This window comes from Malus sylvestris, chromosome 11 (genome assembly GCF_916048215.2).
Source record: "Malus sylvestris chromosome 11, drMalSylv7.2, whole genome shotgun sequence".
Classification (NCBI taxonomy): Eukaryota; Viridiplantae; Streptophyta; class Magnoliopsida; order Rosales; family Rosaceae; genus Malus; species Malus sylvestris.
In genome coordinates, this window is record NC_062270.1 from 806,957 (window position 1) to 820,759 (window position 13,803).

General features: G+C 37.2%; 1 protein-coding gene and 1 pseudogene across 3 annotated transcripts; both read right to left on the reverse strand.

The window, feature by feature from the left end:
* Nucleotides 1–319: 319 nt before the first annotated feature.
* Nucleotides 320–7,107, reverse strand: LOC126588461 (long chain base biosynthesis protein 2a-like). 3 transcript variants are annotated; one of them, XM_050253554.1, is made up of 12 exons: nucleotides 5,351–7,107; nucleotides 5,192–5,247; nucleotides 4,899–5,094; nucleotides 4,740–4,805; nucleotides 4,508–4,590; nucleotides 4,252–4,382; nucleotides 4,041–4,165; nucleotides 3,866–3,959; nucleotides 2,957–3,329; nucleotides 2,731–2,798; nucleotides 1,630–1,740; nucleotides 320–742 (listed from the first exon to the last, which is right to left on the reverse strand). In XM_050253554.1, the coding sequence occupies exons 3-9, from the start codon at nucleotides 5,022–5,024 to the stop codon at nucleotides 3,277–3,279; spliced, it is 678 nt and encodes a 225-aa protein (XP_050109511.1). In that variant the 5' UTR covers nucleotides 5,025–5,094; nucleotides 5,192–5,247; nucleotides 5,351–7,107; the 3' UTR covers nucleotides 320–742; nucleotides 1,630–1,740; nucleotides 2,731–2,798; nucleotides 2,957–3,276. The 3 variants fall into 3 exon arrangements, with proteins under 3 accessions (XP_050109511.1, XP_050109510.1, XP_050109512.1); XM_050253553.1 differs by lacking the exon at nucleotides 320–742 and having other exon boundaries at nucleotides 1,406–1,740; XM_050253555.1 differs by lacking the exons at nucleotides 320–742; nucleotides 1,630–1,740 and adding an exon at nucleotides 1,792–2,410.
* Nucleotides 7,108–7,123: 16 nt separating this feature from the next.
* Nucleotides 7,124–11,672, reverse strand: LOC126588984 (putative disease resistance RPP13-like protein 1; annotated as a pseudogene).
* Between the last annotated feature and the right edge of the window lie 2,131 nt (nucleotides 11,673–13,803).

Below are 13,803 nucleotides of genomic sequence, written 5' to 3' on the forward strand. Positions count from 1 at the left end.
GGTTTTATTTAGCTAGTGTTGGGGAGAGAGAGGAGAGTGAAAACAAAGCAGAGAGCAGTGAGAAGAATCAAGTGGGTGGAGGAAGGAACGGAAGCAAACAAGAACAAGTTCATAGAGGAGTGGGGGTCAGCCAGATAAACTATCGAATGACTTCCACTGGACTTGCCACAACTTGGTAAAGAGTACTGTGGTGGTAGGGTTTCAACAATTGAGACGAACACTTGAGGTAGGAGGAGAAGAGAAAGTTTTAACCTAAGGGTAATTTTAAGTCTTTTTCACTTCAATTTTGGTTAATTTTATAAGAATTGAAAAAATCGGCTATATTTCCAAATTTCCCTCATCCATTAATAAATAGTAATAAAGGATATGTCGACTAAAAAAGGATTACAGCTAAAGAGGAGGAAACGTATGCGATCTAGAGAGCATATCTAAATACATAAAGGATGCCAACATTAAATAAATAGGACAACGAAATATCGGAACCAGCAGCAACAAATAGAACTAAGAAGGAAAAGGATTGATAAAATAAATAAATAAATAAGAAATTAGACAGAGGCACAAACCAACGACATGAGCTTTGTTTTTTCACCATGAATTTTTCATGGCCTGAAATCAAGAAAATGACATGTTTATCGGGAGTTTGAAGTGGACGCCCGTAGTCCAAATGACAGCGATCATCCCTCTTTTGATGGTCCATAATCGACCCGGGACACTCATACGAAATCTAAAAATGCAGCATTATCTGGAAATAATATATAGTTCCTTAGATGCAAACAAAATAACACTATGGCATGATATTTGATTAAGATCTGTCTCTACCAGTTTGATGGCAAAAAACACACACCCCTCCCATGCGGGAATGAACCTAACCATTTAATGAAAAAAAGACGAACACCCATGTGGGAATGAACCTAACCACACTGCATGCACTCACATACACTGCATACACACACTCACACACACCAAAGAATGAACGCATCATATTCAGTTAGCACCGTTCAACTTTAAAGCAGTGAGACCTTCTAAAGGCACAGCCTAACTGGCCTCTATTCAAATAACCAAATTGAGAACAACAGTTCAATTTTAGAAAAGCTGTATAGAGGGAAAAAATAATAATAATAAACAAAGAGAGACAAAACAATCCTATAACCACAACTGAAAAACAAAATCAAAATGAACATAATAAAATATCAGCAGAGCATGAACACTAACTAAGATCCTTTGGAAACATGTGTTGGTTACGTATACGCGCATAAATTAAGAAAATGACTTGAGTGCCCTAGCAGTGGTCTTTACGCTGAACCAAATCACTATTAGGTTAATTGTATTGCTAAATCTCTACTAAATTGCCCTACGAAAATGACATAAAACTAATTAAATTCCCAATATATCTGAGAAATACAAATTTTAAAAGTGTGAGAATATATGCAGCACCAGGATGTTGCAGAACTCACTGCCCCAATTTAAGATTCGGTTTTTGTCCAATGTATGTATATGCTTAGATACATCTGAGAATTTGCTTTGCAACAGTTGCTACTCTCATCGTCTTTTGAGAGAGATGGATACAAAGGTAAAGATTACAATGGAGAATAGTTAAGAATCCCTCTAAAATACTAAAGAAAAACATACCTAGAACGGAGTAAACAACTGTTTGTCTCCATAGCAGTTTCTCAGAGCATTTATGCTGTGAGAAAGATAGTGCTCCACTCCAGAAGGATGGACAAATGTACCAGATGGAGACTGACCCAAGGAAAACATAATTAAAAGTTAGCATTTGATGAACAATTAAGGTGATGCAAAAGGGCAACACATGATGTGAAATTATTATACCAAAATATCCAAGGTCTGTTAATCTAATCACCCAATAAAATAAAACAGAAATTAAGCACAACAATATCAAAATTAAAAGGAAGGAATAATATGAAACCTTGTGCATAGAACGTTCATGAGAATGAATCACACAACAATCAAGGGTGGACAAATCACAAAAGTGACAATTAAAGGGCACCTAACGGACACCCCCATACCTCCCTTACTCATTCCTTTTACCCTCGTAGAAAATCCTTCCATCTCTCTCTCACCCTTGTCCCATCTCTCTGTCTGCAAATCGCAGAAAAGAAACCCTAAACAAATCTCTGAAATCCCTTGCCTAAATCCTCCCACATTTCTTTCGGACACCCCCTATCTCTCTCTCTCTCTCTCTCTCTCTCTGCAAAACCTAAACCAGATCTCCTAAATCCTATCTTAGACACCCCATATACAGCAAATAAGCCAAGATATTAAAGCAATCTCTACATAATACTTTGGAACAATGAAGCAAAATGGTACTTGCTTGTTCCTTGTCCAAAACCGTTGGTGCCGCCGCACATTGTTATCAATTGTGGGTTTATCAAATCTTTCATGGCTTAGACTGCATGAAGAATTAGAAACTAAAAGATGAATATATGCTATAAATCATCATATAAATGTAACTGCATATAAAAAAAAAAGGGAATGAAAAAATTGAATTCTATTTTATCACTATGTAACTGCATGAAAAGTTACATTGAATGCAGACTCGATCAATTTCCCCAAAGTCATTATTAACTGAAAATCAATACCAAACCCATAAATACCAACATTGAATTTGGAAAAACCCAAAAACGAAATACAAAAATTTACTCATATAATCACAGAAAAACATGAAATTTGAGCACCCATTTGGTCAAGTAAAAGGATAAAGGCACTCACATCATCATAGTACTCTTTGGGAAGATCTTCTAATACTGGTTCTTCCTTTTTCTTGCTTTTCTTCATAACTGCCATAAAAAAACCCATAGAAGCACACAAATTCAGAAAAGAAAAGGTCCAAAACTACCATAAAAAATCCATAAAGCATACAAATTTATCATAAAGAAAAGTTCAAATTACAAAAACCAACTGATGTGAGTGAGTAGTGAGAGGTTGTGTTAGGCACCTGAAACACATTTTGGTTTCAATTGAGAGGGCCAGAGCCTTGCATGCGAGGAAGATGACGATAGGATTTCAGAGACAGAGAAAGGAGGAGTAAGATGACGGAGGCGAGATAAGGGAGACGGCGGCGAGAAGAGGATAGGACGGAGGCGAGACCATCTGTGGTGCGACACACAATGGGTTTCATAGCTATTAATTAAAATACACAACATGAAAGCCTGTTTGATCACTGTGCCAGAGTTTCTGCTTGTCTGCAAAATTGGCACACAGGTTCACAACTCGTCGTCTTCCCTTTATCAATAGCTCCTTTAAATATCCAAATGATCAAGGTCGATCTTGCTCGCAGAATACTTGATGAGCTCCTTTTGGTAATCCACCTAAAACAAATAAGCACAATATCTATGTAAACTGGCATTTCACTCAATTATACATTAGTTATGGCATCTTTGGAACTAAATGACTTCAACCTTAATATCCTATAAGCAGTGTGTTTCTATATTTTAAATCCTATTATAATAACAGGTAAATATAGATGATACAAAAGTAATTTAGTTCCATCATGCATAAAGGTGCAACCTCCAACCTGAGCTTCACATATTTTTCTTTTAATTTTAATGAGTAAAACTCTATTCATGTTATCATCAACATCTCACAGAGCGAAGCAACATATTGGAAATGCATATCCGATTAACAGCCCTTTCATTCGAGTAATTAAATAAATCCATAACACGGATTAGAAAAACGGGCAAATAACCGAAAAACCTGTCATTTACTTGCAAAACTCCTGCCTAACCCAAGTCTTTGCAATTAAATATAAACTAACACTTCCTCAGTGTGCTCTCTTTGTATAATTTGATGCCAAGAACAAATCCTCAGCATCCACGCTATACAATATAGTAACTAATGAACTTACTATTGTGTTGGAAAACACAAACTCTAGTTCCAGATCCTCTTGCGCCATTGACAATGGAGTTATGGTTCAAAGAATCACTAACAATCAAGCCTCCCTGTAAAGTCAAATGGCACATATTCAGATAAGGAATGTAAGCACAAAATTAGAAGTCATACATTTGAGAAAAGATGCAAACCTTCCCCATCAGAATAGGAAGGATAACAGAGTTTGTGACATAACCCATTCCGAAAACTATAGCAGCAAGTTTCCCAACAAAATTTGCAACACACTCTTCCAGCTCATTATGCAAATCCATGGTGCCTGGTGATAGAAGCGTATCATGGTAAATTCATATAGAAAAATAGTTCAAACAAATTTTCCTTGCAAAGTAGTATTAGTATACCAACCACCATTAACTCGGCTACTGCAGGTACTAGGAGAATATTTTTTCAACGTCTCAATAGCGTGAGGTGTGCAGTACTCATCAGATGCAGCAAAGCCAAGGTAATTGTAAGATCCCAAGTTAAGGCATCTACTGGTTTTTTTGGTTAGCCTGCATCAGCCGAGTTACACAATGAGAATATAAATCAAGAAAACATAACAAAAGGCGTGAAATATACATGAAATTGCGAAATCAGAGGAAATTTGTAATCGTTACTTGAGTGTTTTGTTGTAGTCATTGGAGTAGTGTTCAACCACATCAAACCAAGCATCAGGAGCACTTGCAATAAGCCTATTAAAACATCCTGACCAGTCAAAACTTGAAAAAATTAACCAGAGTTATCAATAATTATGTTTATGGGACTCCATGGAATTCAAGCTTAATTGCAGGGCCAGCTGCATCCATTTCATACAGCTCAAGAAATATAACACAATCAAATCAATAACAAAATACCTGAATTCGAAGATAAAGCCGGCGAATATAGAAATCTTCAAGTCCTAAACAAATTGGAGCATAACCCTGATTTTTGCAACAAAGCAATGCTTTTTTTTTACATAAAATTACAGGAAAAACTAAACAATAGAAACAAATTATGTACAACGATTACGGAACCTGCATATTGCTAGCACTCCACCAGTCGATGATTTTGCGGAAGAAATCTCTGACTTGGTCGAAAACGAAGAGCGATCCATAGCTGAAGTACGTGGTTAACGCGGTTAAATAAGGGATCGCAATCATTTTTGCGGTGGGACAATTGTATGATCCGAAAGCTGGAGGATTTGGGAATTATTGTCTCCGCCACATTTTCCTGCAATGAAAATAACAATTGTAACAAAAATCAGATATTTGGATCGAAGGTAAGACTCTAGCATTTTCTTCGTGTCGCAATCATGCAGAGCTTTTACCTCAATCGAATCAAATCCAACACCAACCCATCATAGCTCGATGATCACTCAGAACACTGAACGTAAAAATCAACAAAATTTCACCAATTTAAATTACAATTCGTTTCATATTCTTTAATCCACTAAAAAAGCAAAATTAAAATTAAATTAAAAGTGAACCTGGTGGTCGTGGGTGCCACCGCCGATGAGGAGGTCGAAGGGATTGATTTTAGCTTTTTCGTTGAAAAGTTGGCTTTCTTCTTTTCCTTGCGAATCAGATTCTATTATGTGTAGGTCTTCTTTTTGTTCCTTCAAAACTTTGTTCAGCATTCGCCTGAGGAGAGGGGACATGGTTCAAAGCGAGACGTCTCCATTGCTGCGACCCTGTCCATTGACCTTGCTGCAGTTGCTTTTAAGCTTCTCTCCTCTCTGCAAGTCGCATGCCTTCCCCTCACCAAACCCCTCTATCTCCCCCTCCCCCTCCCTCCTTCCCTCTCTCTCCTCCTCTCTGCAAGCAGCATGCCTTCCCACCAAATCCCACATTGAGCCATCGATCCCACCGAATGCAACCCTAACTGACAACAATGCCCACCCAACTTTTACCCCCAACCCTAACTGACAATAATGCCCATACGTACATGTATTGACTTTTACCTCTTTTATTCTTCAACTTATTTGCAGGCTGAAATAAGACCATCTGATGGGAGTGAAATATAGGGTGAATATGAAAACTTATACGTTCATATATCAGCTGACACATTTGAGAAAGTAGTTGCAGCGGTTGCTATAATCCAACTGCTAGTCACCTCTGTATCAGTGAGTTTCGTTTCATGTTTAAACATAAAACTTTACATCCAACAATTTCTTATAATTTTTTCTTTCGTGCTATTTATTATGATTTCTACAGTTGTTTTCTCACTATCGTTACTTGAATAAATATTATTGTGGACATGATGTCAAGATACAACGAAAGTTGCTTAACAATAATAATAAATATAATAATAATAATAAAGCATTTCTTGATAAGATGATACCTCAAAAATTTAACTCTACGCCAGGGATGTGGGATATTTTGTGCCAGTAGCGTCCTTTTCTTGGTTGGATTCTCTCTTTTAGCACAGGACACTCATAGATCCAAAGTATTGTAAGTGAAGGAGGCAAACCCTCCTCTGGAATGGATGCTAGCTTTGGACAATAGCATAATCCCATAAATTGAAGGGAGGTGAGGAATTGAAAGCCCTTGCTGCTCAGTTTCTTCAAATTTGGGAAGCTTTCTATTATGAGTTTAGTGAGAGATTTGGGGAGGAGCGTCTCCATCTGGACCATGTCGGGTGGAAACGACACCGTATCCAGGTCTTCACCGATGATCCAAAAGTATCTAAGAGAGGTGAGTCTGTGCAACCCCCACTCCAACTCCCACAATGACTTACAGCTCTTGACCTTCTTAATTACAAGACACGTGAGGTTGGGAGAAAAAGTCAACCTTCACGGTAGTCGATGCTCAATTCCTCAAGAGAGTTGAGATTGTGCATGTCTTCGGGCAACGCCTCCAATTTCTCGCAATCTCTGATATAGATCTTTCACACGCCACCCACTGACACTGTAAGGCCCTTTTGTAGTAGTGTTCCACATTTCCCAATAATTAGAGTTTGAAGATTGCTGAGGTGGCATAAGCCATCCGGTAAGGATTTCAGATTTTGGCATTTCCAGATCTTAATATATTCAAGACAATAATTAGTGTTGTCGCGGAAAAACCCGTCATCTGCGATTAGCTCCAGTTGTTCACAATAAAATATCCCAAGGTGTTTTAAGTGTCCTGAGAAGCTGGCCACTCAATGATAACGACGTCAGAGATTCACATTCTTCAATATTCAAGTACTCAAGACAATTATGAGAAGAAGACGATGGGGAAGAACCAACATCCTTCTCATCTACTAGTGATTTCAAACTTTTTCACTCTCTTATCTCTATTCTTCTGAGATTTTGGAGAATCTGATGTTTTGCCAAATATATCAACGAATGACACTCGGTAATCTGGATGTGTTTAAGAGAAGGTGGCAGACCAACATCTGGAAAAGAAGCTAAACGTGAACATTTGTGTAAGCGAAGCTCTTGAAGAGACGACAACTGATTTAACCCTTTTGGTAGCTTCAAATGATTTTCGCACTTGATTGACTCCATACATTCAATCCTGCACTCCAATATTTGCAACTCCTCTGCTTCTTTTCCCAATTCTTCAACTAGAGGAGAGTTGTCTTCGATCTTCAAACGGCCAAGAGAAGTCAACTGCTGCAATAATCCAGCCTCATTCTTCAATGAAGACTTCAGCTCCTTACATCCATTAATCTTCAATTCTCTAACCTTGGTTAATCCCTTTCTGCACAATTCCCTTGTTTGCAGAGACATCAACTTCGAAATGTTTGAAAGACACAAGGACTTTAATAACTCAAACTCAACCTTAGTAGCTGTATGCACCAACGCTTTACAACCATCAATGTTTATTTGACAAAGTTGTTTGTAGTTGGTAATCGAAACCACCAATTCCTCACATTTAAAAATTTCAAGCTCAGCTAACAGATCAAGGTTCTCTGGCAGCTTACCTTCCAACTTAGAACATTTTTTTATTGAAAGCCTTTTCAAGCAAGGGAAATCACCACTTCCTCGATCATGTTGGAAAGGAAGCCATACCTTCCAATGCTTCATATTCACAAACGTAATAGTCTCTAATAGCGGAAAAGGAAAGATACACTCTCCATAAAACTCAGCACCAACACTTTCCACCGCATTCATTCCTCGAATATAAAGTTCTTTGAGATGAGGCAATTGTCCGAGAGGTGGCAACGATAAACAATTGTTGCATTCCTCTAAGTGCACGACCGCCATATTAGAGAACAAAGAACTTCCAACCCATGATGAAAATTCTTTTCCAGCATAACTTTTGATGGTGAGCTCCTTGACCTTTGTATGAGGCCGTAACATGTCAAGCACAACGAAATCCGTTTCTCTTGTGTCGCTTGAATGAGACCATTCTAGGACCAACGAATCAAGCCTCTCCTTGCATTTTAAGTTGGCCCTCCGAGCGTCCTCGACATCAGTCACATTCTCCAATCTTGAGAGGCACAATGTCCTTCGGAGATGCATCAAGAACTCTATCTCTCTTATCCCTGATTGATTACTACCACCGCTCACCACAAAATTAGGCAAAGATTGGAGATTCACCAATTTACCTAGTTTTGGAGGCATTCCTTCCACCGAATATGCATATGAGTTGTTGAGATGACGCAAATTAATTAGATTACTCATGTCTGCAGGCAATGACTTCAACTGATGACAGCCTTTCAATATCAATGTCTGCAGGTTGTAAAGAGTGCTTGTTGATTTAGGTAAAGTGGTAATGAGCGCGTAAGAAAGGTCGAGATACCGTAGATACCTTAAATCACCGACTGAGTTTGGAAGCTTAGTTATTTTATAGCCATTAAAAGAGAGCACCCGCAAGTATTGCAATTTTGGCAATAAATCAAAAGGAACCTGATGACTTAAATAACTCCGAATATCACCCTTTGTTAGTGGCAGGAAGGTTCGCAAACATTTCACTTCAGAAAATGCCTCAAATCTTTTAACCCCATCAAACCGACCCATGATGTAAGACGAATGGCGTGCCTTCGGAAAACATCTAAGTTGTACACCATCATCATTTTGATTATCCTCCAATCTAAAACAAATATCTCCAGCTGCCCATCGCGCTAAATCACCAATGAGGTCATGCATCACATATTTTGAAGTATTTTTGGTTGACTTTTGAAACAATGACCTAGATACGAGCTCCCGAAAATAATCAGTACGTAAATCTTCAATTTGCTTATTACCTTCTGGTCGGGGAAGAATAAAGCCCTCAGCCATCCATAGAAGGATCATTTGCTTCTCTTCGAATTCATAGTCATTTGGAAGTATTGAGCAATAGGCAAAACATCTTTTCAAATGTGAAGGAAGATAAAAGTAGGTTAATCTCAATACTGGAAGTATGTCTTGCTCATTTGATAGACTCCACAGTTTGTTGTTCAATATTTCTTCCCATTCGTATGTTTCTTTACAAAGTAGAACACCACCGAGGGTCCTCGCGGCCAAAGGCAATCCCCTACACTTCGCAACAATTTTCTCCTTAAGTAACTCGTAATTTGGTGGTTTGTCATTGTTAGAATTTAAGAATGCATGCTGCTCAAATACTTGCAAACAAACATCATTTTGCATGGGCTCCAAATTGTGAACCAGCTTGGCAACTCCCATCATTTTTGAAACATCTGTATCACGTGCTGTCACAATTATCTTGCTTCCTTGTGCTCCATCACGAAAAGGGGACTACAGCTTCATCCATTCACCGTAGCTACAAATTTTCCAAACATCGTCTAAAACAATTAAAAACTTCTTCCCCGCTAACTCCTTCTGCAGATCATCTTGAACCTTATTGTAATCTTCTGTGGTACATTGTCGAGATGTGATTGATTCAAGAATTTGCTTTGTCACTCTTCCAAGGTTGAAGTCGTCAGATACGCACACCCAAATAGCTGGTTGAAACGTTTAGGCTGCAACCATATCTTTGAGTACTTGTCCAGCAAGTGTTGTCTTTCCGACTCCAGCCATACCAACAATTGCAATTACATCGAAATTGACAGCATGATGCTCTTGTTTCGACAACAGCTCAACAATCTGCCTTTTGTCCTCGTCCCTTCCAATCACAGGTCCATCTGGTAGACTAGAACTAGGCGATATGTGTTGGTGTGCCCTTGTAGTCAACGTCCCAATATCAATTTTCAAACCAAGCTGGTCTTTCCGTTCGGATATCTCTTGTAATCTCTTGGTAATCTTTTGTATTTCCGAGTTCATTTTGAAGTTGAAAACACGATTAGGAATTGATTTCCATGCTTTGCTTGTTGTTTTGAAGTTGGAAACACGATTAGGAATTGATTTCCATGCTTTGCTTATTGTGCTGGAATGAGCATGTTGTATCTGACGTTTCAACATTTTAGTATGATATTTATCCAACACATCTTCCGCATCAAAAGCCAAGTCCTTGAGATCATCGAGCCAGAGCCTCAGTGCATTGCTCTCAGTCGTCAGTTGCCTTTCCTCCGCGTCATTCAGAACGGCTTCAATTGCAGACAAGGTGTCACTCCATTTCTTCAATTTTTTATCGACGCTCTTTACAAGTCCAAAGTACTTGATGACCTCGCGCTATGCCAACTTGCTAACCAACACTCGGAGAAACGCCGCAAGAAAAGCCTCTGCCGCCATAGTTTCTTGAACTGGAAGTCTGATCGGTTGACCAATTCCAATTAAGATTCACAAGCAGTCACAGCTGCACAATTAAAACAGATGATACTAATTATTGGGTACACATGGGCTCAATCGGGTATCTGAGTCGCGTTATGTTTTACTGTCAAATAGTTCAATTACATGATATGTTCAATTACGTTTTACTTAAAATTGCTTAAGTTGAAAGATAAAGCACAAAAGATAAATTCGAGACTACAAAATCATATATTTGTTACATTTGAAATAATATTATTAATTTAAGACCTAACACGATACATAACTTGAAACACATCACATTATTAATAAGACCAGATGTGTAGCGAGAACTTACGTGGAAATTGTCAGATCGTCAGATCAAGAGAGCATTTGCTTCCCGGGATCAAGTTTTAGTTGAAGTTGAAAACTTTAGCGCTTTTGAAATATGGCTGAGTAGTTTCCTGGACGCTTGAACTCTCAAGCTTAAAACTGCACAAACTGTTCCACGTTTATATATATAGCTGCAAAGCCTGCAATTAAGATGAAGAAAATGAAAATAAATATAATTGGAAGAAGAACTTACTGCATTAATTGAAGTTTTCAGATGATCATAAAGACGAAGAGACTTGAATCCATCTGATCTGATCTGATATGATGTCGTATTGGAAATTGTCAGATCGTCAGATCAAGAGAGCACTTGCTTCCCGGGATCAAGTTTTAGTTGAAGTTGAAAACTTTAGCGCTTTTGAAATATGGCTGAGTAGTTTCCTGGACGCTTGAACTCTCAAGCTTAAAACCGCACAAACTGTTGAACATTAAACCACGTGTGTGTGTGTGTGTGTGTGTGTGTGTGTGTATAGCTGCAAAGCCTGCAATTAAGATGAAGAAAATGAAAATAAATATAATGGAAGAAGAACTTACTGCATTAATTAAAGTTTTCAGATGATCATAAAGACGAAGAGACTTGAATCCATCTGATCTGATCTGATATGATGTCGTATTGAAGTCAAAAAATCCAAATGTCAGACAACAAAGACTTCAGAGCTTTCAATAGTTCAATTTGCTATGATAAATCCTCTTTGTTTTCTCTTTGCAACATGGATTACATTATTATGTAGCGATCTGGTTTGAATTGGGTTTAACCTTTAATCATGGGCTTTTTTTTAAGTCAATTGATTTGAAACCTCATGAATTTTAATTAATTCTACTAGAAGTGCTTTTTTGTTTTTTTAGAAAAACTTTACGTTTTGAATGATTCATTCATGTGCCTAGTCTAAAGTGCAATGACAAAATTAGAAAACTTTATGTTTTGAATGATTCATTTATGTGCCTAGTCTAAAGTGCAATGACATTAAAACGAGTGTGTACTGACATAAACTTAGCATCAAAGAAAAAAATTAGAAAAACTTTACGTTTTGAATGATTCATTCATGTGCCTAGTCTAAAGTGTAATGACATTAAAACGAGTGTGTACTGAGAGAAACTTAGCATCAAAGAAAAAAATTAGAAAAACTTTATGTTTTGAATGATTCATTCATGTGCCTAGTCTAAAGTGCAATGACATTAAAACGAGTGTGTACTGATAGAAACTTGGCATCAAAGAAAAAAATTAGAAAAACTTTACGTTTTGAATGATTCATTCATGTGCCTAGTCTAAAGTGTAATGACATTAAAACGAGTGTGTACTGAGAGAAACTTAGCATCAAAGAAAAAAATTAGAAAAACTTTATGTTTTGAATGATTCATTCATGTGCCTAGTCTAAAGGGCAATGACAAAATTAGAAAAACTTTATGTTTTGAATGATTCATTCATGTGCCTAGTCTAAAGTGCAATGACATTAAAACGAGTGTGTACTGATAGAAACTTGGCATCAAAGAAAAAAATTAGAAAAACTTTATGTTTTGAATGATTCATTCATGTGACTAGTCTAAAGTGCAATGACATTAAAACGAGTGTGTACTGAGAGAAACTTAGCATCAAAGAAAAAAATTAGAAAAACTTTATGTTTTGAATGATTCATTCATGTGCCTAGTCTAAAGTGCAATGACAAAATTAGATAAACTTTATGTTTTCATATGATTCATTCATGTGCCTAGTCTAAAGTGCAATGACATTAAAACGAGTGTGTACCGAGAGAAACTTAGCATCAAAGAAAAAAATTAGAAAAGCTTTATGTTTTGAATGATTCATTCATGTGCCTAGTCTAAAGTGCAATGACATTAAAACGAGTGTGTACTGATAGAAACTTAGCATCAAAGAAAAAAATTAGAAAAACTTTATTTTTGAATGATTCATTCATGTGCCTAGTCTAAAGTGCAATGACATTAAAACGAGTGTGTACTGATAGAAACTTAGCATCAAAGAAAAAAAAATAGAAAAACTTTATGTTTTGAATGATTCATTCATGTGCCTAGTCTAAAATGCAATGACATTAAAACGAGTGTGTACTGAGAGAAACTTAGCATCAAAGAAAAAAATTAGAAAAACTTTATGTTTTGAATGATTCATTCATGTGACTAGTCTAAAGTGTAATGACATTAAAACGAGTGTGTACTGTCATCATAATATCACATTCCTCAAATAATATAAGTGAAATTAATCCAGACTTACCGAGGACAACTTTTGACGAATTGTGGCACTTTTAATTTCGTTTTTTAAATCACTTTTATAATATATGTGAAGGTTCGTAGTGCCCTCCATTAATCAGAACAAGGGGGCAAAAATGCAGCAACTAATCTAACCCAACACAAAGGACAAGAAGACAAAGTTGATCATTTGGCAGACCAGGAAAACGCATGGCAATTGTTATTATATTTTGGACGACTCATTCATGTTATCGAGTTTTAATAAAATTCGATCTCTCTCTTTTTAATTCCATAGCTTGGGTTAATTACACAAAAATTCCCTAAAATTTATAGAGTTTTAATAAAATTTTCTTACATTTAAGACATCGCACTAACATCTCTACATATTTTAATTCACTTTAATATAACTCATTCAGTAAAACTTCTGCTAATAATAAAATATATTAAAAAAGAAAATATTTAAAATAAATAAATTAAAAACTTAAAAATTCGAAAGGGAAAAACGCTATACCTCCCAATTCCAAGCCGCGCCGTTCTTCCTCCCCACCGTCTCACCATCGTCACGTTCAACCCTTTCCTCTCGCCCGCCCCACACTCTCGAAAAAGGGCTATTCTTTGTTCGCTGCATAACTGAAACCTTACACACCCATCTCGGATTGTGGTTCCAGATCGTGCATCCCGTAGAATACATGGGTTCCTTTTCATGGCCATGGCAGCGCTGGAACTCTCCGGTGCCAACAGCAGTACAGAGTTTTCCATAG

Bases quoted from the DNA above. Each gene is read 5' to 3' on its own strand.
- LOC126588461 (XM_050253554.1), bottom strand. From the start codon at position 5,024: ATGATTGCGATCCCTTATTTAACCGCGTTAACCACGTACTTCAGCTAT. The intron at 4,591-4,739 runs GTATTTTGTTAT...TTGACTGGTCAG, and splicing joins GGCTTTATCTTCGAATTCAG to GATGTTTTAATAGGCTTATT. The intron at 4,383-4,507 runs CTCAAGTAACGA...AACCAAAAAAAC, and splicing joins CCAATGACTACAACAAAACA to CAGTAGATGCCTTAACTTGG.